General features: G+C 50.0%; 2 protein-coding genes across 2 annotated transcripts in view; one reads left to right on the top strand and one right to left on the bottom strand.

Moving 5' to 3' along the window:
* Positions 1–134: 134 nt before the first annotated feature.
* Positions 135–16,911, top strand: PYGB (glycogen phosphorylase B). The gene is made up of 20 exons (XM_030268898.4): positions 135–454; positions 2,537–2,638; positions 4,498–4,576; positions 5,459–5,562; positions 6,854–6,985; positions 9,036–9,147; positions 9,536–9,618; positions 10,475–10,618; positions 10,959–11,051; positions 11,162–11,308; positions 11,420–11,583; positions 11,892–12,006; positions 12,713–12,814; positions 12,948–13,095; positions 13,609–13,667; positions 14,365–14,506; positions 14,816–15,023; positions 15,296–15,430; positions 15,540–15,606; positions 15,847–16,911. Exons 1-20 carry the CDS (start codon positions 212–214, stop codon positions 15,997–15,999), a joined length of 2,532 nt encoding a protein of 843 aa, XP_030124758.4. The 5' UTR covers positions 135–211; the 3' UTR covers positions 16,000–16,911.
* A 474-nt stretch (positions 16,912–17,385) lies between these two features.
* The window catches only part of ABHD12 (abhydrolase domain containing 12, lysophospholipase), a 39,040-nt gene continuing 28,566 nt past the window's right edge, over positions 17,386–27,859 (bottom strand). Inside the window, exons 5-13 of the mRNA XM_030268906.4 lie at positions 27,091–27,121; positions 24,632–24,677; positions 23,297–23,426; positions 21,816–21,853; positions 21,554–21,633; positions 20,921–21,003; positions 20,138–20,216; positions 19,727–19,854; positions 17,386–19,323 (exon numbers count right to left, since the gene is read on the bottom strand). Coding sequence (XP_030124766.1) covers positions 19,284–19,323; positions 19,727–19,854; positions 20,138–20,216; positions 20,921–21,003; positions 21,554–21,633; positions 21,816–21,853; positions 23,297–23,426; positions 24,632–24,677; positions 27,091–27,121 — 655 coding nt within the window. The 3' untranslated portion in view covers positions 17,386–19,283. The remainder of the gene's footprint in view (positions 19,324–19,726; positions 19,855–20,137; positions 20,217–20,920; positions 21,004–21,553; positions 21,634–21,815; positions 21,854–23,296; positions 23,427–24,631; positions 24,678–27,090; positions 27,122–27,859) is intronic.

Genomic DNA, 27,859 nt, shown 5'->3' on the forward strand with positions numbered 1-27,859 from the left:
AGCCCCCCGGTGCCATCCCGGCCTCCTACACCACCGCAGTCCCCGGTCGCCCTCCCGCTCCCCCTCGGCCCTCCCCGGCAGCGGCGCCGGCCCCGCCTCGCCGCGGGCGGAGGAGGCGCAGGCGCGGCGGCCCCGGCCCTGCCCCAGCCCCGGCCCTGCCCAGCCCCGGCTGCGGCGGAGGCGGCGGCAGAGCCGGCGGGGCGGCGGCGGGATGGCGGCGCCGCTGAGCGATGGGGACCGTCGGAAGCAGATCAGCGTGCGGGGCATCGCGGGGCTGGGGGACGTGGCCGAGGTGCGCAAGAGCTTCAATCGCCACCTCCACTTCACCCTCGTCAAGGACCGCAACGTCGCCACCCCCCGCGACTACTACTTCGCGCTGGCCCACACGGTGCGCGACCACCTGGTGGGCCGCTGGATCCGCACCCAGCAGCACTACTACGAGCGGGACCCCAAGGTGAGCCCCGGCGGGACCAGGGACTGGGGCTGGGCGGCTGTGCCTTCACCAAGGGTGTCTCCGTGTCTACCTGGCAGGTATCACTGTGGCTGTGACCCATGGGCTTGTCCCCTGCATGCACCTGGCTGTGGGGCGCCTTGCCATGGCCGTGCCCCTCACGCATCCCGCCGTCATTTCTTCCCTGCGGGCATCATGACACCTGTAGCTCTCACACGCACCCTGCTGTTGCTGTGTCCCCGGGGGCATTACCATGGCCGCGTCCCTTGTACACACCTCAGTGTGTCTGTGTCCCCATGAGCTTTGCCTCAGCTGTGTTCCTCACACACATCTTGCCATGCCTGTGTCCCCACGGACATCACCATAGCCATGTCCCTTGTGCAGTTTGCCATGACTGTGTCTCCACAAACTTTTGCAGTCCTGTTCCACTGAACCTTGCTGCAGCGTTTTCCCTGCTCAGACAACTTCATAACTGTGTCCCCCTGCACCTTGTCACAGCCATGTTCCCTGTGGTCCCACTCAGAGCAGGTCCTTGCTGCTGCCAGCTCCTCTGCACACTCCACCACGTGACGTCCTGTGGTGTCCCCTGTGGGCATCATCACCTCCATGGCTCAGCACAGCTGTGTCCTGACTTTAACTCCTGCAGAGCATGCAGGCAGCTCAGCTTTGAGGCTGGAGAGTTTCTTGCCTTGTGAAAACCAGATAAGCTCTCCCAGGTCACCAAACCCCAGGGTTCCTCCCCACTTCCCAAGTCAGGACAGTGATGCTGGACGTATTGGGGACTGCAAGATAAAACTCAGACTTAATCCTTTTGAATTAAGACCCAATCCAGCACTTGACTGGAGAGCCATATAAAGCAGGTATGTACTGAGAAAGGCAGGTACCTTCCCAGGGTGCAGGCAGGCAGCCACCTCCCTGAGTCAGCTCTTTTCCTAAGATGATGAATATTGCCTTGACACAAGAAACAAAATGCACTTTCATGACAGAATGGCTGTATGGGCACTGAGAGTTACACTGGTGCATGGGACTCTGCCTTTTGTCCCAACTCGCACAAATGTGCCCTGATCTGTATTGCAGCACCAACAGAAGGGATTGCACAGATCCCATAAAGGCTCAGAGGAGCCTGGAGTGAGTTTGCTTACTGTCCTCTACACTTACATTTTCAATAGAAATGTTCCCATGTGGGAGACTGAAAGAAGCAGAGCCTTTGTGTGTGGTGATTTTGATCCTTCTGATGAGTCCTGAGGCTTTCAGACTCCCAGCAGAGGTGGCAGAGTGGGGAATCCTGCTGCTTAGCAGGGAAAGATCCACACTACAGTGGAAAGAGGAAAGCACAATTTGAAGTCAGGTAATTGGTCCATTAATAATTCTGGTTTATTTATAAAATTATCCATAGTGATGAATCTGAGTAAGGGCAAAAGTTTGCACAGCCTGCTTCTCATCCCACAAACAGGCTTTCGTTTGCATTTGCAGCACAGACACGGCTCCTCTCAAACTTGGAAGGTCATTGCAGAGTTGTGCCAGGAACCCTGCCACCTATGGGACAATTTACTTGTTCAACAGGGTGAAACGGGAGCGAAACTCAGTGTGGGGTGAGCAGGAAGACCCATGAGATGGGAGTGCTGGAAAATTACTGACAGGAAGGTGCTGGCCCTCAGCCCAGCTGGCCTGCATGGGGCAGGGGGCTTGCTCTGGCTTTTGGGAGACTGGATCAGCTCAGCCTAGGAAAACTTTAAAAGCCCAGCGTAAACATCACCTCAGCTGAGCCTGACAGTGTATAAATATATCATTCAGCATCCTAGATAATAGTTGCCTGAGTTAATTAGGGAAACACTTAACAGGCAGTGAGATTTTTCTATAGAAGGCTGTTGGCAGGGAGATGCGTGGTGGAGGCTTGGCCGGCGTCCCGCATGAAATTCTTCTGACAAACAACTCTGGTGCGTGGTGTTCAGGAGCAGGCGCCAAAAGCCAGTCTGGGAAGACATCCCTACTCTGGAAAATGCTTGGGTCTGCTCTTGATTTTAAGCAGCTTTGGTGAAAGCAAAGTGCTGTGCTGTGTGTAAGCATCTCTCTTTGCCTCCCCAGCGCATTTACTACCTGTCCCTGGAGTTCTACATGGGTCGCACTCTGCAGAACACCATGGTGAACCTGGGCCTGCAGAATGCTTGTGATGAAGCCATTTACCAGGTAAAGTCTTGAGGTTACCAGGGTCCCCCTGAGGCTAAACCTTTCCACACAGATACCTGAGTATCTTCATTTCTCAGGGCTTCGCCTGAGAAAGTTGTGTTATTTGGACAACACGAAATGAAGCTTGGCTCTTTCTTAGTATTTTTCATTCCCTAGAGAAGACAATGGGGAGGCCTTGAGTACATTTTTTTCCAAACCACCATTTCCCTGTAGTGAATGGGAGAACCCAGAAGTGTATACTCAAATCAACACCCAGTGTCATAAATGACATGAGAGCCACAGGCTGAAAAGAACTTTCCATTAGTGGGGGAGATGATGGTTTATCACAGGAGAGACTGGGACTAGAGCAGCAAAACCTCAAATTACAGTTCATACATTGAGGTACACAAGGCACAGCAGCAGTGCTGGCAGATAGAAGTTAATTGGTGGGAAAGGAGAAAGGAGGGAAATAATTTGCTGGAAATAAAGTGTCCTCAGATGATTTCCATCTTGAAAAAAACCTAGCTGGGTGTCACCAAGGCAATCACTAATGTGAGGTCATTGTTACTTACTTTTATGGTTATTTGCAGACACCTCTGCAACATCATAGTGACCTTTTTTGGCAGAATGAGGTTTTTGACTTTCTCACCCAAACCCTTTATTTCTCCCAGCTTCGCCTCTCCCCACCCTCTGCCCTACCAGATTGATACATGTTACACTTGGTAGCAGAAGTTGGGCACTTCACTGTCTCTCTAAATGAGGTGCTACAGTTGCTGCTGAAACATCCTGGCAAGCACTGTCCCCGTCAAGAGACCCGAAGGGATTTCCAGGGAGGCACCTGTTTCCTCTCTGAGGTATTGTGCCTCAGAGAGCAGGCTGGCTTTTTTCAGGAGCATCCTCTAAGTTCCTTTGCAAGACACTTTCCAAGTGCAGATTTCGCCGGACATGCCAAGCTTTCCCTTGCTGTAGCTTCCAGCCTGTGGAGCTCATCATGGCGCATGGCCAGGTTGCTTTGAAGGTCTTGTATCTAACATGGCTCTGTCACTGAAAGAATTCATCTCAGTTTTTGTGTCTCCATCACTCTGTGCACGAGGCTTTCCCATCTTGTGGTTGCAGACCATTGATGTGCTGGGAAAACAGTCTGGGGAGCAGCCATGCTGTTGGCTTGACACCCTGCTGTCCCCCCTGGCACTAGGGTGAGCTACTGCTGCCCCCTGAGAGTCTGCACCTCTGGACTCTTGGAGAGTCCTTGCTGCTGGCAGCCTTAGCCTTCATCTGGCAGGGGCCCCCAGGCCATAGAACAAACGGCTCAAGGGATGCAGTCAACCACTTCCAGCCATGGACTGCAGCCAAGGAGCTCAGTGTCAGGCTGGGCAGGATGTGGGAAGCACAGGGAGTGATGGTGAATGCTGCAGTCACTGCTGCCAGCCTGGCCATGCCCTTCCTCAAGGACTCAGTGTAGGAGCAGAGGGATGACCTCCCCTGCCCAGGCAGGACTCAGGGGTCCCTTGCACACCAGCTTGACCATTACCCAATACTGTCTCCAGTGTCAAGTTTGGTCAAAGGGCATCCTGACCTGAGCGGCTGCTAGGGCATGAGAGTTTTGTCTGAACTCTCTAAGGAAACCTTCTTAATGGGAAAATGACATCTGGCAATGCTAAATCAAAAAACTGTAAAGCTAAATTAAAATTAAAGCTAAATCAATTGGGCTGCCCAAGGACTAGGGCTTGGTGAGATGCTCTGTGGGGGAGAATGTAGAGACCTTGTCTGTTTCATTTCCCTCAGTGTGGGTGGTTTTGGATTGTGTTTGTCCTCCTTGAGAGCAGCTCAAGACGTGGGTTTGTTTGGTGACATGTTCTGCTGTGGTTCTTCCCCAATAGCTGGGTTTGGATTTGGAGGAGCTGGAAGAAATTGAAGAGGATGCTGGACTGGGAAATGGAGGCCTGGGCCGCCTGGCAGGTAATACATGGGGAGGGGATTCCCTCCTCATGCAGAGTGCATGGGGACTGAGGGTGGCGTGACTGTCACACACTCACCACTGGCATCTGCCCCATGGGATTCAGCAGTGTGGGACCCTCCTGCCTGCTCCTGACTGGCCAGAATCATCCCCTTCCCAGTGAGAGCACCCCAGAGCTGTAGGTGTGTGTTCCGCAGTGCAGCAGGCAGGGCTGCGGCTGGAAGAGGCTGTCTGGAGCCTTTCTCCTCACCTCCCCGTGAAATCTCTCACTTCTCAGAGGCACTCAACAGCTCTCACATGGGCAGATTGTTGGCTGCTATTTTAGTCTGCCTGTCCGGTGGGACAGCTGGAGATGAGAGCTCCCCAGCATGGAGTAATGCTGGGGCTGATCTTTACCAGAAATGCCTGGATTGAGGGCTGGAAGGGTTTCCTTTGGAAGCAATAATAGTTAAGTAGCTGGTGGTGCAGCAAGTCGGGGTCAAATCTCTGCTTTACTGGGCAGACAGCCTTAGAGTAAGGCAAGTTTAGAATAGCTCTCACTGCAACAAAGCTAGATGTAGGGTTTGGGTGACCTCTCCTTGTCACAAACAATTTTGGGGGTTTGTGGTCACTCAGCAGGACATGCATAGAGTCCTGCTGCAGACTGTCTCCTTGTCTCCCTTCTGCACATGGGTTTCCTCTGTCAAACCACGACAGTAATAAACATTTCCAGCAGCACTCTCGTGGCAGCTCCTCATCTCCATGCATAGCATGCTGTAGCACATGCAGCAAGCAAGGAGTGAGGTTCTTTGCAGAGTGCCCATACTCTGCTCCTACAGCTTGTTTCCTTCACCCTTACAGCTTGTTTCCTTCACCCTTACAGCCTGTTTCCTTCACCCTTACAGCCTGTTTCCTGGACTCCATGGCCACACTGGGGCTGGCAGCGTATGGTTATGGCATCCGCTATGAGTTTGGGATCTTCAACCAGAAGATTGTCGATGGCTGGCAGGTACTTGGAAAATTCAGGTCCTTCTTTCACACTGTGGGCAAGGCCTGGATGTAAAAGCCACTGCAGTGCCTTGAGCTGCTCTTAAACTGGGCATTTGAGTCTTTCACTGGGCAAGATGATGTGGGAGTTGAGCCACAGGGCATGGCTGAGACCAGAGGTCTGCCTGCCTGGGTCAGTGCAGCTTGCAACAACCCCCGAGTCCCATCCAGCTTGGCAGTGAGTCAGCAAAGCAGTCAGACTAAGGATGGAGATGTGCCTAAATACCTCAGGAAGGTGTCTGGCAAAGGATGTGTTTGATTGTTATGGAGCATAGGCAAATGTCTGGGGTGATTGCTGCTCCTGTGGGTTCCCTGGTCAGTGGCAGACAGGGCTTAAACAGGGATTTTCCTATAGCATGAGTGATCATACTATTTTCCAGTGAAAATAGGCTAAAAAACAACTGCCTTAGCTGGCAGTTTTCCTTAGTGTGTGTCTGGAAATGGTTTTCATTAGGTGACTCACCTTGCTTTGGAGTATAAAGTATCTTTTTCCCCTTGAAATACCACTCTGTAAGTCAGGGATGATAAGAGGCTTGAAGGTTGTTTTTTCCTGCTTCTCCACAAAGAAGCTGCAATGATAGGCCCCATAAATGGTGAAAACAGGGAGGGGAAAGCTTCCCCTGTATTTGACTTCATGTTTCTTAAAAAAGAACAGGGGTGGTGGCATGCTGGGCTGTGGCCCTTCCCCCTGCCTTGCCCCTCCTTGTCCCACTATCTCCCCCTTCCTTTAAGTCCCTTCCCCCACAGCAGAGAAATGCGTGGAGGCACAAAACATCTCTGGATACCACCAGCCTGGGTGGCTCTGATGGATTCACTGTGCTCCCATTGCCACAGTTGTGAGCTGAGAGGAGAAACCCCCTCTGGCAGAGGGCAGAGCAGTTAACAAGACCTGGCTTACAGGGTGCGGCTTGTGACCAGGAACATCGCCGTGGGGTGCCACATCCCACATATTCCACAATATCCACAGTCAAACTGGATGTAAAGGCCTGGAGACAGACCGAGTGCAGTGGTCTGTGCAGTTTGCATGGCTTAAACCTTAACAAAGGTCCATAGAGGCTGATTTATTTATACCAGCTGGGATGCAGTCATCCAAGTTTTGGAAAGCACAGCTATCCTCTAGAGGCCTCTGCATATCCATTTTTAAAGCCAGCTTGCTGAAGCTGTGCTTTTAAATGGATCTCCCTTCAAAGAGGCATGTTCAGCCTTCCCGTGGAGCCACAAGGCACTCCTTGATCCCCGTGTGCCTCCTGCAGGTGGAGGAGGCGGACGACTGGCTGCGCTACGGCAATCCCTGGGAGAAGGCCCGCCCCGAGTACATGCTCCCGGTGCACTTCTACGGCCGTGTGGAGCACACTGCCGAGGGCGTGAAGTGGATCGACACCCAGGTACCACCATCAGTCTCCCTGCTGGGCTGGGGAAGGCCAGGCAGGGTAACCCTGGGCTGCCTGAGGTCTTCAGGCTTTGCTGTTCTCCCAGGCTGGCCAAACTTCCTCTGCTACCCTTGCAGTTACGAAGGTGACCTATGGGGTTGGAGGAGATAAAAGCTTTTGTTGAATTGTTGCAGCAGGATTTGAGAAAAAAGAGAGATCTATTTATCTCCAAGGACATAGATTTATGTTGGAAGACAACTGTAGGCTCCTTCCACGCTGCTCCTGGCCACTGCTCACTCACACCCTATGGATTTTCAGCTGGTTCTGGTGCTGCTGCTGTGCAGAGGCATGGAGCAATCCTGTGGGTGCTCAGCTCTTGTCGTGAGAGTAAGTTCCTCTTTCCCAGAGCAGCCCAATGGGCAGAGTGCTGTCAGATGAAGCTGGAGTTGTGGATTCCAGTCTGCCTGGAGGCCTTGTTTTGTGGCATCATGGAGTACAAACACTCCTTCAACCTCTCCCACAGTTGAGGAGGTAATGCTGTACTTCAGGAGCTCGTGCTTGTTCAGGGTACTGCATCATAGGTGCATTCTCATTTCACTGCTAATGAAGGCACAGGTTTATTAAAAGGATTGAAGATGTTTCAGCCTTTCCTCTGTAAGCACTGCTCAGGGTGGAGGAAGGAAGGATAATTAATTTCTCTGTGATTCAGGGAGATGACCTAGCCTTGTTCAGTGGTCTCTCAGCCTGATGAACCAGCTCAGTTAATCTGAGGAACTCACAGTCCCAAAGCCCAGCCATTCTCTTCAGCACCAAGACCTGAAGCTCAGTTACAGAGTTACCTAGGCCTGCTCAGAGGAGAATTAAACTGTTTTCTTTCTGGTTGTCAGAGGCCATGCAGTGACCTAGGCCATTGCCAGGATAACAGTGCAGGAGTTCAACACCACAGCCCCAACACGGTGAACATCTTGGAAGCACAGTGCCAGAGCTCTCTGGCCCCCAAGTGCAGCAGGCATCCATTAGGGGGACAAGTGCTATTGCATTTCAACATGTCTCTCTTCTGATCCTGCTGGTAATCTGGGGTTTCAGGGTTCCCAAACACTGCTTCCTACAAGGAGGTGAGTTTTCAAATAGTGCTGCTAAGGGAAAAAGCTGGAAAGGTTCAAAAAATCCAAAGATGCAGTCTCCAAATATAGCATGGCTGAGTTCATGTGATGTGTGCCCCAGTCCCTGGGCAGGCTCCCTGCCTGCTTCCATGTTCGGAGCTGGTAACAGCAGCTTGGAGAGCCTGAGCTCTTGCAGATTCTCCCCAGAGGGGAGCTGTTGCTGATGCCAGCACAAAGAGGCTGTTCAGGACCAACATGCTGATCTGCTCAGGTTTTCCCTGCTGTGTGAACTGGGAGGTCTAGGGTTACTTCCTGTAGCCATGTGTGCAGCCTCCTGAGGCTTAAGCATCATCTGCAAACTGCACAAGGAGTTTCACACTCATGTTCAGTTCTGGTGCTGGAGATCTCAGTTGAGTTATCCAGGCACGTTTAACAAACCCTGCACATTGGGTGGATGGCTCTGGAAATGATGCTACAGTTGTAGGGTTTGGTCCTGGCAGGTTGCAGAAGGCTAATGGGCAGGATTCAGGCTGTGGAGTTAATTCCAGATGGAAACACAAAAGTCCAAGCTGCCCTGGCTCTACCCCAGCACAGACAGAATCACAGTGGGCAGCTGAGAGTGCTTCCAGTGCTCTGATAGGTACCCCAGTTAGTACAGGAAGGTCAGCAGGTTTATTGCAACTCTCTCGTGCATGTCATTGACGGGGTTGAAAGTCAAGTTGGTCAGTAAAGCTCCAGACAGCTCTGGTTCTTATATGAATGCTTTCCCAGTAGGTGGTGGAAGTGCCCATGACAGCAGGGAAGCCTGTGAAGCTCAGCAGGTGTATTTTAGTGAAGGGAGATTTCTTCCACAGACAGGACTTGTTTTTGTCCTCTGGATTCTTCTTGCAGAGGTTTCAGCCACTGTCCCACATTCTCTGAGGTCACTGTGCTGTAACGAGGGGGAATACTGTCCTTTTCAGGTTGTCCTTGCCATGCCTTACGACACCCCAGTGCCTGGATACAAGAACAACACCGTGAATACCATGAGACTCTGGTCTGCCAAGGCACCAAACGACTTCAACCTCCAGGAGTGTAAGTGCTGTCCCTCCACTGCCTCTCCTCTGGCCAGGCTGGGACACAGCTGTCCCTTTGTGCATGGCACCTGGCACAGCACTTCACATCTGGCCTGCTTTGTGTTTATCTAATAGCTATCTCCAAAGCAAAGCACTATGTGCACATCCATGGTTCACACTGCTCCCCAACTGCTTCCAGAGCCCTCATACAGCAGGACACCCACACATCTCCTCCTGTCACTCTAGTGCCTTTCACACATGTACATTCCCATCCTATTCCATTAATACTAGCCTGAATATTCCTGTTACAAAACCTCTCTACAAGAGAAGAGGGGAAAGTGTGGTGTCAGGGATCTGCCTGAATCTCTACAGCTGCTGCAGTGCTGTGTGTACTTCTCTCCCTGCAGTCAATATGGGTGACTACATCGAGGCAGTGTTGGACAGAAACCTGGCAGAAAACATATCCAGAGTCCTGTACCCAAATGATAATGTGAGTGACTTGCTTGCCTCTCTTCCCTGTTGCTCAGAATTATCCTTCCTGCAGTTGTATCTCCTTGTTTGCAAACACTGGAAGGTCATGGCCATCTGATGCTTCTTGCTCTGCTTTAATACAGTAGGTTGTCCCTATAACTCCCAGTGAACAGGTATGGCTCTGCCAGCTCCAGAGGGTCTTTGCTGGCTGATTGGCAATTAAGAGTCCGGCCCAAATGATGTAGCTGCTCTATTCCTTGCTGCAGGGCGGCGAAGACATTACTCCTTCAGCTTCAAGGCAGTTGCCAGTTTACACAGTGGGGACTCATTTCCTTCCCCAATTCAAGGGATTTCTCACTGGCTGTCCCAGGCCAAGCACTCACTGGGCTCTGGGTCCAAGGAAGAGCCCTCATATCTGGCATCTGTTCTGGAAAAGCAAATCCCCATGCCCCATTAAATCTGCTGGCGTTTTAAAATAGACCAGCAGAAAGCACGGTGTGTGTGAGGCAGCTGGTGTGTCCATAGACACCCCTGGCTATTGCAGGAAGCCCAAAATCCTTTGTCCAGAAACCCTGCAAAGCATTTTGCCATGAGGGAGGGAACTGTGCTGCCTCTGAAGGAGTAGCATGGATGGGGCAGGCTCTGTTGCTGTCTTTGGAAGCAGCTGTTTGGGATGCCAAGCCCCTTGTGAGTCCCTACAGCTGCTGTCCACATCAGAGACATATGAGAAACATCCACATTTGCTCTGGTGAAGAGCCAAACATGTGAAGCCTGTTGGGAAGCTCCTGGGGGTGGGGAGGAGCATCTCCAGGGCTTTGGCTGCCAGGTGGGGATGGCAGCTACAGCTCTGATGGATGTGGTATCCCCACATGCAGTTCTTTGAAGGCAAGGAGCTGCGGCTGAAGCAGGAGTACTTTGTGGTGGCTGCCACCCTCCAGGACATCATCCGCCGCTTCAAGTCTTCCAAATTCGGCTGCCGAGACCCTGTGAGAACATGCTTTGAAACCTTCCCAGACAAGGTGAGTCCATGGGCAGAGGCACTGGGAAATTTCAGCCAGACCAGCCTCTCATGAGGGAGAGCAGGACGCTCAAGACTAAATGGGGGCATTTATACAAACAGCCTGGCAATTTGGGTTGTAAAACAGATGATCTCCAGGCCTATTTTCCCAGGGAAAAATTTGTAATTTGGAGCAAAACTTGAAAAGTCTGAATAGCTCCGTTTCTGAGAGGTCTGTCTGTTTCTGGGTTGTGAGTAGTGAGAAGAGCCTTAGGGCTGACCCTTACCCCAACCCCACGCATGCAGGGCACTGTCACAGTCCTGTCACTGCTACAGCTGAGACCAGCAAGTCTGTGTTGCAGGTGGCTATTCAGCTAAATGACACCCACCCTGCCCTGTCCATATCGGAGCTCATGCGGATCCTGGTGGATGTGGAGAAAGTGGACTGGGACAAGGTGAGCAGAGCTGGGAGGACCGTGCTGAACCTTGCAGGGGAAGGACCTGTGAGGTTTCCTTTTCCTCCTGGCCTGGGTGCATGTGCATTAACCTGCTGTCTGTAATGCAGGCCTGGGAGATTACAAAAAGGACCTGTGCCTACACCAACCACACTGTGCTGCCTGAAGCCCTGGAGCGCTGGCCGGTCTCCATGTTTGAGAAGCTGCTGCCACGGCACCTGGAGATCATTTATGCCCTTAACCAAATGCACCTCGATGTAAGCGACTGGTCCCAGGCTGTGGGAACTCTGGGGATCTTAGTGTGACCACCTTTAGGATGCTCCTAGGTCCTGTGGCTGTGTCACTCATGTTCCTCTCCCTGCCTGCAGCGTGTGGCAGCTCTGTACCCAGGGGACATCGACCGTCTGCGGAGGATGTCGGTGATCGAGGAGGGAGACTGCAAGCGGATCAACATGGCTCATCTCTGTGTCATTGGCTCCCACGCCGTCAACGGCGTGGCCCGCATCCACTCTGACATCGTGAAGAACTCAGTGTGAGTTGGGACACACCCAGGCATGCACCCTCTCCGCTCACTGGGCTTTGCCTGCCAGCTGGGAAGGGTTAGCTGGGGCAGCTGGGTGTCCAGGTCTGCTTTGGTTGCCTTGCTGGGGAGACTCTCTCCCTTTGGAGCTGGTGAAACTCTTGGCAGTACGGCTGAGGAAGGGGGTGAGATGCAGCAAAGAGTTCACAGCTGTTACAGGGAGATTGACATAGCCTGCCCTGAGTCAGGAGCACACACTGGGAAGGGCCCAGCTGTAGCTTGGGTGGTGGTGGGTGGCTCAGAGCTCCCTGGTGTTCCAGGTTCAAGGATTTCTATGAGCTGGAGCCAGAAAAGTTTCAGAACAAGACCAATGGGATCACGCCGAGGCGCTGGCTCCTGCTGTGCAACCCAGGGCTGGCTGACATTATTGCTGAGGTGAGTGGTGAGCATGTGAAGTGAGGGGCTGAGTGTGATCCCTTTGGTCACTTCTCATGGGCTGGTCAGCCCTGAGGGTGACACCTGGCAGCTCTGTGGGGACAGCCTGCAAGGACTATGCTGTGGTACGTGTAGGTATGAGATTGGCTGGGCTCTAAAGTTGATGATGAAGAGTTGGGCAAAAAAAGCTGCAGAAATCTGGATCTGGTCCCTGCCTTCATGGGGACTGCACACAGGCACAACCACAGGGTGTCTGGACAAGTGTTCAGCTTCATAGGCACAAATGAGCTCCTCCCATGGAGGCCCAGCCCCAGTTCTGTCCCTAGTATTTCCCAGGCCCTTTAGGATAGGTTTACATCACACTGCAACATGCCATGGCTGAATATCATCCTGCAATTAAATGTATCTTCATATCCTGCCCACTGGTTTCTCCAGCTGCCAGGAGGCCATGAAACATGGGCACACATCCTCCCTCTTCCTGCTAAAACTCCTTGAGAAAGGGGGGCTTGTCTGCATTTTTGCAAGTGCCCTGTTTCCATTGGGCTTCTTTGTAATGCAGAGAGATAATCTCACAATAAGAAACTGTGCCTCCTTTCCTGGCCACACTGCCTCTTCCAGTTCCCTAGGGGACTGTGGCACCTCTGCTGGGAAAGGGCAGTTGTAGATGGGTGAAGTGTCTTATGACATTCCTGAATTTTTGTTTTAGAAAATTGGGGAAGGCTTTATTACAGATCTGAGCCAGCTGAAGAAGCTACTGGAGTTCATCGATAATGAGACTTTTATCAGGGATGTGGCAAAAGTCAAGCAGGTAATGTGCACTGGAGGTGGCCTGGGGGAAGAAGGCTGAAAGTACCATGCTGCCAGGAACATCCCAGCAGCAAATGCTCACTTCTGATGCACGCCCTGCTAACTCATGCCTGGTCCTCAAATTTTTCTGTCAGGAGAACAAGCTGAAGTTTGCAGCCTATTTGGAGGAGCAGTACAAGGTGAAGATCAACCCTATGTCCATGTTTGATGTCCAGGTGAAGCGAATCCATGAGTACAAGCGGCAACTGCTGAACTGCCTGCACGCCATCACCCTCTACAACCGTAAGTCCCCCGGCCTCTCGCTGCCAGGGCTTCTGTCCAGGAGGGAAGACAGAGTGTCTGAAGGCTCATACAGAGCTCTGGGGAAAAGCTCACAGCCCAAATCTCCAGCCCAGGTGACCTCCACATCTGTTCTGCAGCTGTCGAGACTGACCTGGTGCAAGTTAAGAGCCCATTTCCCATTGTATACTTGGGGCCCCTGCCCATTCCCAAAGGGAGGCAAGTCATTGAAGCTCTGCATAGTTCTGGCTTGAGTGGTTCTCCAAGATCTGAATCCCCAAGGATTCTGTGGCTGTTTTTTGCCCACCACAGCTGCAGCAGATATCTGGTTGGGCTACAGGGTCCTGCAAGGTTGATGGGTCCTTGTGACATAGGCTGAGATCCCAGCCTGCCTCTGAACAAGCAGTAAACTCTGCCCAGTTTATCTTCAGTTCTGAAGATTTTTAATTTTTTTTAAGATCAAATTTGAGCTTTCAAATTTGAAAAAATTTTGAAGAAAGATCCCTGCTCTTTCAGGCATCAGATGTAATCCATCCAAATCCTTTGTGCCCAGGACCATTATGATTGGAGGAAAGGTAACCTGCATTCCAGATTCAATTCATGCATGGCTCAGGGGTGGGTGGGGAAGGTCCTGTCCCCTTTCTGTGTCTTTTCTGTGCTTGCTGTAGATTAGCCAGCAGCAGGGAACACCTCCATGGACTAACTGGACTGAGCAAGGCTCCATCACTATTACCACATGGCTCAGGATTTCTCCTCCCAATAGGGTGTTTTTCCTAATTCATGGCTGGGAAAATTAGAATTGTTCAGGCTCTGGGGAGACTTCATTGTAGTCTTTCAGTGCTTGAAGCGGGCCTTTTAAGAAAGATGGGACAAATGTTTTAGCAGGACCTGCTGTGATAGGACAAGGGATTGTGGTTTTAAATTGAAGAAGGGTTAATTTAGACTAGATCTAAAGTGGACATTTTTTCGATCAGTGTGGTGACCCACAAGAACAGGTTGCCCCGAGATGATACATGCTCCATCTCTGGAAACATTCAAGATAGGTTGGATGGCGCTCGCAGTCACCTGGTCTAGTTGAAGATGTCCCTGCTTATTGCAGGGGGGTTGGATTAGATGTCTTTCAAAGGTCCTTTCCAACCCAAACCATGCTGTGATTTCATGTGAACAGCAGAGGTGAGGCTCAGACTCACTGCAGGGAGAACCCCACACTGTCATCTCTTATGCTCTCCCTTCCTTAAAAGCCTTCCCCATATCTGGACTACTCTTCTTCAGGCAGCACCTGGCTACCACATGGCCAAGATGATCATCAAACTCATCACATCCATTGGTGAGGTCATCAACAATGACCCCTTTGTGGGGGACAAGCTCAAGGTCATCTTCCTGGAGAACTACCGGGTATCCTTGGCTGAGAAGGGTATGTCTGGTCTTCTGTAAGCACATGTCAGAAGTTGGGCAGGTCCCACCTGAGCCCAGGAATGGGCTGGCCTAACAGGCAGTTGTAGCAAGACACTTGGCTGTCCCCTAGGAAGAGCCTGAAGGCTCCACACAGGGAATCCAGCTTCATGCAGGAATGGCAGCATCTGCTTGGGGTCATGGCAAAGCTGAACTTGGCCCCAGAGTTGTGCTGAGGGAGAGGTCAGAAGGGCCACTGGCAAATGCCAGTCCTGGTTGTGGGGAGCTGCAATTGCCAAGGATTAACCCCTACCTCTCTTGCACCTGGCAGTGATCCCAGCAGCGGATCTCTCCCAGCAGATCTCCACAGCTGGCACAGAGGCCTCAGGTACTGGCAACATGAAGTTCATGGTGAACGGGGCCCTCACCATTGGTACCATGGACGGGGCGAACGTGGAGATGGCTGAGGAGGCAGGCGAAGAAAATCTCTTCATATTTGGCATGCGGGTGGAGGACGTGGAGGCCCTGGATCGGAAAGGGTTGGTGAATGCCAGGGCTTGTCAGAGGAGGCTGCAGGGAGAGAGTCTGGCTCTCAGCTCTGGCAGGGAGAGCCATGTTCTCTGGGAGGGACACCTTCCTCTCTGGGCAGCTCTGGAGCTGGTCTGAGCCACGAGCAGGGTGCTCTGATGAGAGCCCTGGGAGCCAGGCCCCTCACTCAGGAGCTGTACCACATCCTTGCCTGCCCTCCGTGCCCCAGACACGAGGGCCCAGGAGGAGCAGCAGTGCCTAGAGGCTGTCTCTGCTGGCACAGGTACAACGCCCGGGAGTACTACGAGAGCCTGCCCGAGCTGCGCCAGGCCATCGACCAGATCGCCAGCGGCTTCTTTTCCCCTCGAGACCCTGGCTGCTTCAAGGATGTTGTGAACATGCTCATGTACCACGACAGGTGAGTCCTGGGAAGTGTCCCTGTGCAGAGGGGAGCCATGCCTGCTCATGGGAAGATGTCTGTCCTGCCTGAAAGGCAAACCCCAGCCAGACTCTGCTTTGGGTTTCAGGTTTAAGGTGTTTGCAGACTATGAGGCCTACATTAAGTGCCAAGGGCAAGTGGACCAGCTGTTCATGGTAAGACTCGTCCACTGCTGAGTGGGAAGACTGGGGGTGACTGGGATGAGTGTGCTCCAGTGGAACCTTCTTATGGACACCACAGCATGTGGGTGCCCTGGGGGGCAGGGTGAGGCAGGTTTGGCTGCTTCAGCAGCCCCACACCATGGTGTTTTAAACTAGCCAGTGCCCTGCAAGGCTGCAAGCCAGGATGGAGCTGGGTGAGCAACTGAGTACTGACACTGCCTCTCCTCTTGCCAGGATCCCCGTGAATGGACAAGGAAAGTCATCAGGAACATTGCGTGCTCGGGCAAGTTCTCCAGTGATAGAACCATCACAGAGTATGCCCGTGAGATCTGGGGGGTGGAGCCTTCTGCCACAGCAATCCCCCCACCCAACCTGCCCCGAAATTGATGCAAGCACCAAGGGAAGGGAGGAGGAATATGCTCCCATCGCAGGAGGCCTCACCTGCATTTCACCACCAGTCAGATGGGCTCAGCTCTGCAGAACTAAGGCCTTTCCCTCAGAGGGGCAGAAGGATGCTCTGAGGAGGAGCCCTGACTAAGGAACAAGAGCTGGGGGGCAGGAGAAAGGACCTTGTGTTTGCACCTACCTAGCCTGCATGTGCTGCATAGTGCTTTTAGTGAGATGACCATGGATAAGTCTTCCGTGGCTGTGCTCCATGCTTAACAAGGGCTTTCCAAGTAAACCCTCCCCTCCCGCTGTGTGCAAGGGCCTGGCCTCCTTGATCCGGCCCCACGAGTAGGATTAGCCCACTCAGAGTTTTTCTCCTGCAGGGGTCTGCCAGGCCCAAAGCTGGGAGAGGGAGAGGCCAGTCCCTGCCCATCCCCTTCCCGTATCACCTAAAGAAGGGGGGGCTGGCTGTGAGAGCAGCTGGCCCCAGGGCAGCCACCAATGTCAAACACTGTGCCACAAGCAGGAGAGCCTGGGATCAGCCACTTCCTTGCCACAGAGCTTACTGTAGCCTCCTACCACACCTCTTACCTAACTAAAGGCCCAGTAACCAAGCCACTCCAGGGATTTTTAGCCTCCATCTCTGCATAGGGAGGGCAGTACCTGCCACTGCCAGCTGGGTAGCTGAGCCTGTTGGCTCTTGGCTCTGCAGATACAGCTGTGTGCTGGGTGCTACTCAGGGGGTGAACATGGATCACATCCCTGGCACTCTTCCATAGCAGGGTCATGCTGCTCCACATGTCCCTCCCAGTGCTGAGGTCACAGTTTAACATCCATAGTGCTGTGTAGTGCACCAGTACTGCCCTGTTTGACACCAACTCATTAAAACAACCCAAACACCTGCTGGTTTGACTTTGGACTGACTTGTGACTACTCCATGCCTCTGGGTTCAGGTTGCAACAAGTTCAGGCCACAATGCCTGAATCACTGCTGTCCTTCCCCAGCTGTGGTTTGTAGTCCCTTGCAGCTGGCAGGGTGCTGGCACCACCATGGGGGGACAACATGCCCATGACAGGCTGAATCTATGCATTGGGGTAGGGGTTAGTGTTGGGTTTGCCCTGCAAATGGCACACAGGGCTCCTGAACTAGAAGTCACACATTCCCAGGGGAGAAGTATAGCCTTAGCTGCTGCCAAGCTACAGGCACAGACCCTCTGGGTTCCAGGAGAGTTGCTCCCCTAGAGCTGGCAGCAGCCACAAAGATTTGCCTAGTTCCAGCTGCAAGCTCACCTCCCACACAACCCTACTGCAGCCCAACCCCACACCCAGCTGACTTGCTCAGTGTGGGGAAAATGTCCCAAAAACTGCCAGGTAAGACTGGTAAAGCTAAAGTGATCAGCAGTCAATGCCTTTATTAAAACTACACACTTTCAGATAAACATTTCAGTTTAAATGTCCAAGTGTATCACTGGGCTGCTAACAGGAATGGTGGTGGTGGGACCACCAACAGCAGCAGTTCTCATGCTGGACTCCCAGCTCTGTCCCAGCAGAAGGAAGGCAGCCAGCCAGGCCCCAGCTCAGGCTGCACGTTGCCCCAAGCCAGCTGCCAGCAGCAGCATTGACTGGAATGTGTTACTCTTCAGAGCCAGGTAAGTATTTCTCATCTGTCAGTGCGATAAATTAAGGTTGACGCACTTGTATCAAAGTGGCACAGCTACTTTATGAGTATCAGGGGTCAGAAACCTCAGGGACAACTGTGCTAATGGCAGAAGAATCTTGGTACAAGAACAAGCTACTGTCTCTTTTGCAACTAGTACGAGCCTGCAGCTATAACTCTGATGCATGCTGAGCAGTTTATTACTATGCTGTACACCCCTGACCAGATCCTTGGGGCAGCATAATTCCCTTTGAGCACTAGTGACTAAACCTACAGCACCTGGTACTGTCTGTATGGACTGACAAGGGGCAGGACCCCAGTGAGACAGTGTGTGACTGACTCCTCTTTCAGTGCAGAGTTCTTCAATAGCATAAACCAGACTCCCTTCTAGCCCCAAGCAGGGCAAGGACACCTCCAGAACCTCTTCCTGTGGGAAAAGCTCATTTCTGCCTCCTGAACAATGGCTGTCAGAGGGGCTAAGATGTGTTACTGGAAGTTCACAGAAGGCAGGGGACAGAGATGGGGAATGACACCCCATACTTATTTTTGCATCAAAAACTGTATCACTGCCTGCTTTCAACTACAGTGGAACAGTACTGCCACCAGGAACAGGAAAACCTGACCCAGGGAATTAAAAAGTAGTTGAGGAAAAAAACCTCTTGCCCTTCTCACCAAAAAGCAGCACATGGCTGTCTGGGTTTGTACAGGAGTAATGGAAGACATCCATTCTAGCAGCATGGGTACACACTGTTCATGGGGGAGAAGATAAAGCAAAAAACACAATCTCACAGTTTCTGGCTTGAATGCCCATGTCTGCAGTTTATACACATGTCATTCCCATCCTAATAGGAAGTACTTGTGAAGAAGGGCAGGAGGTCCACAGAGGATAGCAGGGATTGGAGCAAAAAAATTATGTTCAGAAGGAAAAAGGTACAGGAAAGATGAAAGAGCACTAGCCTTTCCCATTAAATAGATGTTTCAAAAGGAAGAAAAAAAAAATCTTTCACTTTATTTCCAAACGCGTGTAATTACGCCAACACTTGCAGCATACTATGACTGAAGAGCTAAATAAAAATACCTCTCACTACCTGGATCCTCCATGTATTTGTAATTACAGCCACCGATTGAAAAGGAAAGGCAAAACATGTATTTTCTAGAAAGAGAACACCTCAAACTCAAGCAAGACACCTGCGGTAAGGAAACGTGGCAAAAGCCAGTTGCCTACAAATGTATCTCTACATGATCCAAAAACAGCAGCAGTGTTTGAAAATGAAAGAAACATCCTTGGTCATTACACAGTGTCCTCAGAACATCTGTCCTCAGCAGTACCACGAGGGACGGGTGAGGCTTTGCTGCGCTTATATTTTTCATGGTTTGGTACTGGCTCCTGGGCTGTTACCACCCCTCTGTCCAAGTCCAAAAAGAAGCCAACAACTTCTTCCTTCTGCCATCACAGATGCTGATGACAGAAACTGGAGTTGCCAAGGGTACACATCAGGACTGGAATGGGAATCCCTGACCTCCTCTAGTGCCAGGGATGGAAGAACGGCAGACTGACCCACAGGGAGCGGGGAGGAAAAAGAGAGAGGAAGGAAATGAAAATCTCTGTGCTGACAAGCAGACAGTCTTCAGTGATGATGCTCATGTTCAGATTTTCCCAGGAATTCCCTAGAAAAGGAAATGACAAAGCACTGACATTTGGCTCTCCTATACGCTGGTGCATGCTACAACCTGCAAGTCTTCCCATTCCCCTGGCAAATACTATGGCTCAAGCATCTGCAGCTACAGGGAACAGCACTGAGCTTTGCTCTCACACCCATCAGAGGCTCCCACTGGAAAGTCAAACTGAAGCAACCACTCTGCAAACAGCTCCTCCAGAACATCCAGCTCACAGCAGATGAGCCAGAAAGTGCTTCCAGATTTCCCAGTGTGGCTCCCCTTCCCAAAACCCGCTTTGCAAGGAGGTGGAGAGCTCTGACTCCTGCGCTAAGCCAGCCCTGGTATCTCCCGCAGTGTGGAGAGCAAAGGGTGCCCAGGTGCCCAGCCCTGCCCAGTGAGCGTGCACAGTTACCGCAGTATCCGAGGTAGCTCTGGACTCCTGTAGATGTACTTGTGCCGGTAGCCGAGGTCTGTGTGGAAGGGCACAAACTGCACCTTGTAGTCCCGGAAACTCCGCGACGTCGCTGCGATGTTGTAAAGCTGAACCCAAGGGGAGGCAGGTGAGGCACTCGTGTTACTCCAACCCAGCTCCCCCTGCCAAACCTGCAGCCCCCTCAGGCATGGGTGAGGGGCCCTGGCTTGAGCAGCTTTGGTAGCTCCAGCCTCATTTCACTACTGATTTGCCACCTCCAACACTACAGAATCTGCAGTCCCTCTGGCCTATGTGTTTTACACCTTCCCATTACTAACTTCTTGCCTGGCTGAGATGTTCTATCCACACCAGTTCCTCCCACCAGATCAGTTTGCAGAGCCACATGTGTACCTTTTTTCCCAGATGAAATGGTACCACTGGATCATCCTCAGCATGAAGGATGAGTAGGGAGCAAGAAATGTATTTCACACTGTAAAACAGAAAACAATGTCACAAAGGCTCAGAGCAATCCCATCATTCTCTAACACCAACACATGTGCATTTTAAAGAAAACTGTAATGACAAGCATGTCCTGTGGGTTATTAACTACAATTTAAAACCTGATCTGGGCACCATTCATTTGATCTATAGAAAATTTACCAGTGAAAGACATGCTTATAAAATTTTCTTGCTGCTTAGACCAGGGAAATGTGGCTCACTCCACTGTAAATCATCAATCCCCCTCTCCCCAGGTCTGTTTTGGTTTCAACACTGGAAACTCACAAATGCTCAGACTCTTCAATGAAAGACTCTGTGAAAGGAGACAATGTGATTGCAGGCAAGGTTGGCTTAGGCAAATACACAGCAAAGAATTTTCTCAAACCTTTCTTCCACGTTCCAATGCTACTGTTTAACATGCAAGGTACACTTGAAAAGCATAAATGGCATGACCAAATCAGCATATCCCTGAGCAGTCTTTGTTTTCTCTGTTGCATCTGTTCTTACTATGAACAATTAAAAAAGACAGAGCTCCACTGTGCTGCTCTCAGGGCTATGAGATTAATTGAAATCACTCCAGTGACAGCAATGCAGCAAGAAAAGAAGCCAGACTGTGCAGTCTCATGTCTATCCTCATTGATGCTTGCCGTGGCTTATTGCAGCCACAGCTGAAATCCCAGCAAAGAGGGAACTCACTTCTCATCGTTTGCAAATTTAATTCCACTTGTTGTGATGGGGTCCAGGAAGAACCAGTCAAATCCAGGGAAGTATCTGTATATCTGAAAGGGAAAATGTGCATTAGTGGCAGGCACCAGCAGGCCATTGATACAAAGAGCACTAACAGGGCAGGCCACTGCCATCCCATAACATCCCTTGGCTGCTGACCATGCTCTTTGCAGTAAGACTGCCCCCGTTTCCACCAGCATTAATATTCTCCCCTGTTTCAGGTCTATCTTACCAGCCTACTCAGGAACAGGGCCTGTGGGTGCTTGCATGGTCAAAGCCTCCAGGTATCATGCAGGACCATTGGCAGTTATTCCTGGAAGAGCTTTATTCCAGGGCACCTCACCAGCTTGGCTGCATCCGAGGCCTGGCCTGGGTGTGTGCTCAGTTCAGAGCCAGTTCATTCCTGTGCTGGACACATGGCCCTGGCACTGCTTATTGTGTGTTCCCAGCAGCTGTCTCAAGTCTAGTTCTTTAGCTCCCAATGTTTACAGATACCACCACTGCCTCACAAGTCCTGCAGTTAGCTCAGCTCCAGCACTTCTGAAGGCTCATTTCCATGTACACAATTCCATGCCACCAGTGTGAGTGTCACTGTGTACTTGCCACAGAGAAGGGATGACTCCGCGCCTCCTCCCGTATGTTGGTGAATGGAGATTCCAGGATGAGGGCGTCCGGGGGCGTTTCTGAAAAGCCAAAGGCAATGTGCTGAAACAGGGGTGCAGACAGCCAGCAAGGTCAGGGTCTGCCTCATGAGAGCAGCTGCCACCACAGTGCACTAAGGACAGCTCTGTCACCACCCCAAACCTGTGCAGGAATCTGGGACAGCAGCAGGCTGCTGGGAAGCGCATCCACGTGTCACACTCACCTCTCTCGCAGAGGCGCCGCACCAGATTTGTTGCGACTCTGAAAAGAAGAAGGAGCATCGAATGGGCACAGGCCCTCTGCAGAGCAGCAGCTCCACAGGTGGCACAGGTACAACTCAACAGCCACAAGGTCGACCCCACACACTGCTCGAGGTCCGGGCAGCTGGCCCACAGTGACCTGTGTCCCCACCAGCCTCACGTACCCGACTGCCCCAAGTGACATCAGGGGCCTGTGTTTAAGTGAACAAGTCCAAGGAAGAAACACACCAGGCAGCCCCTCGGGTGGACTCCTTTCAGGTGGCTCTCAGGCTCCCAACACATCCATGCAGTGTGACACAGCCTCCTACCTCCAAGACCACAAGGGCTGAGCAAGAGGGGAAGGCAGGGGTATAGGCAGAGGGGTGCTGTGTTCCAGGCAGCTGGAGTGCAGCATCCCAGGGCTACACTGCAAGGAGCTTCCCTAACTGGGACAGAAAGCAGCAAGGTCTCCCTTATGCATCACCCTAAGGGGACAGGGATATTTCCAAAGTTGCCAAGTTCTCCAAGCACAGCGCATTTCACAAACATTGAACTCCAGAATGGCTGTGGTCACTACAGAACTCAGCTGGGGCCTAGTCTCAGGACATTCTGACTGCAGTGTTGGGAAACATCACAAGTATGCTCTGACCCAGAAAGGGATTCTGAACAGGGCAAAAAATATAGAGGACAAGCCAAGAAAAAGTCTTTGTCTTCTCTCAAACAAAGCAGGGTGTTTAGTGTCACAGCAATGAAGACTCACTTCACTGAAATACCTCCCTGTCCCAGCATGTGTTTCACGGTCTTTGTGGTCTTACAGTTTATCTGTACACAGCTCAACTCAAAGGTAACTCTTGTGTTTGCCCACTGCTCCTCCACCAATCACAAGGGTAAGAGCATGTGGTGCTGAACATGACTTGCCTCCAGACAGCCACGGAAAGGGAGGAAGCAGGAAATAAAAGTTAAAAACATGAAGGCAAAGGCACTTGACACCTTGAACTTGCCTGTGCTGGGCTTGACCATGCAAATGTCAGAGGTGGCCAGCAGTGTAGTCATGCAAGCATCTGCCCAAACACTGATTACATACAGCATGTTCGTCAGGACAGGAGGAAAACCTTTTGAAAGGACAAGGCAAACACAAGTGTGGCTGGTCTGATACACTCTTTTAGAATACCAGAGAAGCCTGATGTTCTTCTCTGAAAGACAACCTGCAATATTATTCTAAGTGTCTTTCTAGTGTGAACCCTCTGGACAATGAAGGTTCAAGATCCATTGCTGCAGTCATTCACTGTAGCCCTTCTCACTCTGTACAGTACCAAGGGGGAAGCCACCCTCCAGAAATTACGCCACAAATGCCAAGCCAAGCCAGCCCAGGGATTATTGCAAAACAGCACCTTCATCCAAGGTCAGTGCTTAATGTTCTTCAGAAGCTGCTTCTTTAGAAGTGCCACTAAGATTAGATGCTTACCCTGTGCCCAGGGAGTGTCCCCATATATAGACAGGGTTGTCTCCACTCCGTGCTTTTATCCAGTCGAAGACATGAAGGGCATCGTAGGTCATTCCCCTCTCTGAAGGGCTGCCTATTGAATCACCCCAGCCTGGAACACAAAGAGTCCTGCTGAGAATCGCTCAAACTGCTCAGCAGAACCAGCCAGCTCCTCCCATGCAGCTCATCTGCGACTGCAAAGGGGCCTGGGACATGAGTACTTGCTGTTCACTTCACTGTGCACCTCTGTGATTTGGGGCTGAAAGCCCTGATTGATTCACAGTCATTTAATCCAGGTGAGTGCTGTCTGCCAAGGAGTTTTTGTGGATTTAGTCAACAACAAAACCAAAGATTGGATCTCAAACACTGCAACAACAGCATTCTCGCATGTACCCACCTGCAACAGCTCAGCTCCCAAACCTTCCCTGCTTCTGCATGCATGTAACCAATTTGTAAGTGGAGTCTCTGACAGCACAGGATTGGATGCTTAGGGCCAAAACCCAACCGTGTCCCACAGAGCTGTTGCAACATCAATTTGTCTGTGCTGTTCGATCAGTGCCCGCCAGCAATTTTCCACCCTCCTGACTGTTCTGGCTCCATCACTCTTGCAGCACATCCACACACTGTATGCTCTTAGCAGCCAGCACCCCTCATCCCTTCTGATACCCAATAGGCAGCCAGAGAAGCAGCTGCCAGCAGGACTGAAAAAACAGGGCAAGCTCCTACAAATAAACTTCTCCCAGGTGTCTTCTTGACAAAAATGCAATGGATTAATTTCTTTCCTGTATCTGCAGTGGCATTACACTGCAGCCATGGCTTAAATACTAAGAAGGTAAAAAAGAGGCAGCAGATGCCTGACTGTGGGTGCAGAGGTGCAAAGGAGTCATGGCTTCTGGCAAGTATTGTTAGCAAATCATTTACTCTGTCATATCTCACCTATGAGCTTTTAGAAGGAAGTAAGTGCAAGTTCAGTTCCCTGTGTGACCTTAGGAAAGTCAACTAGATCTTATCCAAAAGGACTACACCTAGGCAAGCCCACCAGCTTCCTTATGTGCACCTGGGGGTGCCTTAAGTGGATGCTGTGATAGCCTGTGTGCCTGACTCTCTGTTCCTCAGTTCTGATGAAATCAACAAGCCCCGTGCATGAGGACAGACAGGAGCCAGAGCCCACACAACTGGACATCAGGAAGCACTGCTACCCAGGAAGGCACTGGAAAGAAATTTCTGGAAATTCTCTAGATACCCATGAGGAGAAAAAAGAGAAGCAATAATCACACCTAATTAGCTGGCAGCAAGGGTTTGTAAAAGCCCACATACCTCGATAGTCAAATGTCACCACATGGTACCCAAGGGAGCTGAGAACCTGGAAGCAGAGAAACACTCAGAAACCCATTACAGAGTCTGGCATACCAGCCATGCTCTTGCATCAGGCCAAGGTACAGGGATACATTTTATAAAATTATTGACATGTTAAATGGCCAATTTACAGCTTTTCAATATAGCAGGCACAGAGCTTTCCAAACACTAATCTCAGCCCACTGGTTTTACTCCTTTTGTTTCCTGGACCACATATCAGGCTACCTAAGGTCTTGATTATCTCTTTAACAGCTTTGACCTTAAGATCTGCAAATATCCTACTGTTTCCCCTGCAAAGACTTTCATGTTTTCTAGTGAAAGAGTACAACTGCTTCAATTATATTACTCAAATTGGCATAAATGTAAGAATAACATATAGGAGACCATGACAGAAGGCTTAAATGTATAGCTCAAAAATGTGCAGCAGCACTATTATAAATATTCATGTTATGGCCAACAGTAATCCTAATGAAATATATTATAAGTATGTAAAACCACGCCACATTAGACCAACTTGCTTAGAAAAAGTGCCTTGGCAAAACCAACACAAGCATTCTAAGCTACCATTGCTTGATAAGAACCTAACAGCTCTGTGGTAAACAAAAATCAAGAAAAAGTTACAAAAGGATTAAAATGTTTCTCTTGTTATGTACGATACATGATTTTTTAAAAAAGCAATATTAGTATTATACTATACTCTAAAGAGGAAATACAAAACCAACACCCTTCCTAGTGGTACTGGGACTATTGTAGTCTACAAGTGAAATTACACCTGTCAATTGAGCATTACTTGTAGCACAATTTTAAGAGATTACATATACTGGGTAGATTTATAAACAATTAAACATTTCAAAACAATTTTGAGGCACACAGTATCAAGTGGAGCTCACACAGACAACTGGCACCTGACTGGAAAGGGAGAGAGCACTTCCACTGTCCCACCAGACAAATTACATGCTGCAGGACAGCTGTTTCCAATGGAATCACTATATGATATTTTTAGATGTTCACTCACACACTAATTTCCCTGACTGGACATGCAAAAGATGAAGTTTCTTCCTTAAAAGTTTGGGGTTTAGCTTTACAATGTGATTTGACTGCTAAGGTATCATATACAATCTCACCTTTTCCAGGCCAGTAAAAATTATTTAATCTGTTGAGAATTCACCTGTCTTCCAAAAATGTTTCATGTATTGGCTGCATTGAAGGCCTATTAAAAGCACCAGCAAAAAGACAGTATCCCAAACTGGTTCATTCTGCTGGAATAAACACAAACCTGGAGTTTCTGGAGTGGTTCTGCTAAGCCCATGTGTGTGCTCACATTGACTGAAAAAGGCAAACTAAGCAGCTTGTCTGGATGTTCTCAGAAGCAAAGAACACCAGACCCAGGAATAGAAACCTTGGGTTTTGGTAAACTGTGTTCTCTGTGTTTGTACACACAGGAACACACCAAGTCTGTATATTCTGAAGCACTGCTACTCTTGTCCATCAAACTCAAAACCAACTCCTCTGCCTGTCTTGGCCAGCACAAAATGCATCACAGCACAGGCTGGGTCCAAGAAAAATGACAAAATAGATCACTATACACAACAGTCTCCTCAACCAGTTTTCTGCAACTTAGTTCATCTTTCTTTTCTTAAATTAAATTAAGTATCACCTGCCTCCTTGGGGTTGCTAAACACTATTTTCTAAGCAATCTGAATTGAAAAGATTTTGCAGCAGAGGATCTTGCATTGAATTGCAATAAAGCTTTATGAGTGCCAACACTGACACAAATAAAGAGAACAGACTCAGACCTCTCTGAAATGAACCAGCAAAAGAAAATATGTCTCTTTTAGAAACATGTGACATGAGACCAAGAAATTGTGTGTGGGAATTTCAGCCAAAAGAGAGTTTAATAAAATAAATTACCCCAAAAATCATTAGACAAAACACTCAAAGCAGCTGTGTTCTCACATAACTCACACCATAGTGCTACACCTGGGGAATTCATTAGGTTTTATACATAACCTTCTGCACTTGAGATGCCACCACTCATACAAATGCACTGTGCCTTGAGTAAAGGGGAAATCCAGACTGAATACTCTTAAATGGTACCTTAAATTAGTACACTAATCAATTAAATTTGGGCTGTAATTAAATAAAACTTTTGATTTTCCCCAGAAACTGTTAGCTAGCTCAGCTGGAGCTGGCCGTTAACAACAGCAAATAAAAGCCTTTCAAACACCTTTTAAAATGGGAAAAGTGTGCTTGCTCACAGCTTACAGAGCCTTTTCCCATGTACAGGCTTCCTATTGGAAGGACACTAAGAGCCCCAAGGGCTGTGCCTGTTGGCAGTGGGCTGTTTGAGCTGTCTTCTCAACTCTGTGCACACCTGAGGTGTTAATGCAACTGTTTGGACAACACAGGCAGCCACTTACCTTGTAAAGCTCCACCCGGTGATCCCCTCCTCTGGCAATAGATGAAGCAAAAAGGAGAGGAAAAAAAAAAACCATAAAACAAAAAGAAACAAACACCAAAAATCCCCAAACCAACCACATTTAAGCATTTAAGTTTCCAGAAACATATATCCCAATTGCCTCCGGCAATCTAACAAAAATATCCCAGACATAAGAAACACCATAAATACTTTGTCACAGGCTTCAAGGAGACAGTCAGGCTTTGTGGAGCTCTGCAGGACATAATTTTGAAGTCAACTTCTCCATGTATATCTTGCCTCACAGCAGGTAAAAAAGAACTTTTCAATCCACCCTGCTGTCTGCCTTTTCCAAAGCGTGTAATACATCCAGAACAGCCTGTCCCTTTTTGCTCTGCCTACCCTGATCTCTTGCTACAAGTGCTGCCCCAGCCAGTAGTCCCGACTCTCAAAACTTTGATGCTCCCAGCAGAAATAATGACATTAAGCCAAGCAGGTGGCCCTTAGATTTTCCCACCTGGCTCCAAGCACAGGGAAAGAAAGGACATGTACAAAAACATGAGCAGAGAAAAGCAGAACTGAACACTGTAAATAAGTCTAGGGAAAGAATCTGCTTTTAATTGTAAATATAAACTGAAATCTAGACAATGGAAAGGAATATGAGTGTGCTACTACATACCTTAAAATATATACACAACATGACATGGCTAATCCATACTCAAACTTCAGTCTAGTATTGATATTATAGTAAAGGTACTCTTGCACTTACGAAA

This window comes from Taeniopygia guttata, chromosome 3, assembly GCF_048771995.1.
Source record: "Taeniopygia guttata chromosome 3, bTaeGut7.mat, whole genome shotgun sequence".
Taxonomy (NCBI): Eukaryota; Metazoa; Chordata; class Aves; order Passeriformes; family Estrildidae; genus Taeniopygia; species Taeniopygia guttata.

Bases quoted from the DNA above. Each gene is read 5' to 3' on its own strand.
- PYGB (XM_030268898.4), top strand. From the start codon at position 212: ATGGCGGCGCCGCTGAGCGATGGGGACCGTCGGAAGCAGATCAGCGTG. The intron at 9,619-10,474 runs GTGAGTGACTTG...CCCCACATGCAG, and splicing joins TCCTGTACCCAAATGATAAT to TTCTTTGAAGGCAAGGAGCT. The intron at 14,507-14,815 runs GTATGTCTGGTC...TGCACCTGGCAG, and splicing joins GGTATCCTTGGCTGAGAAGG to TGATCCCAGCAGCGGATCTC.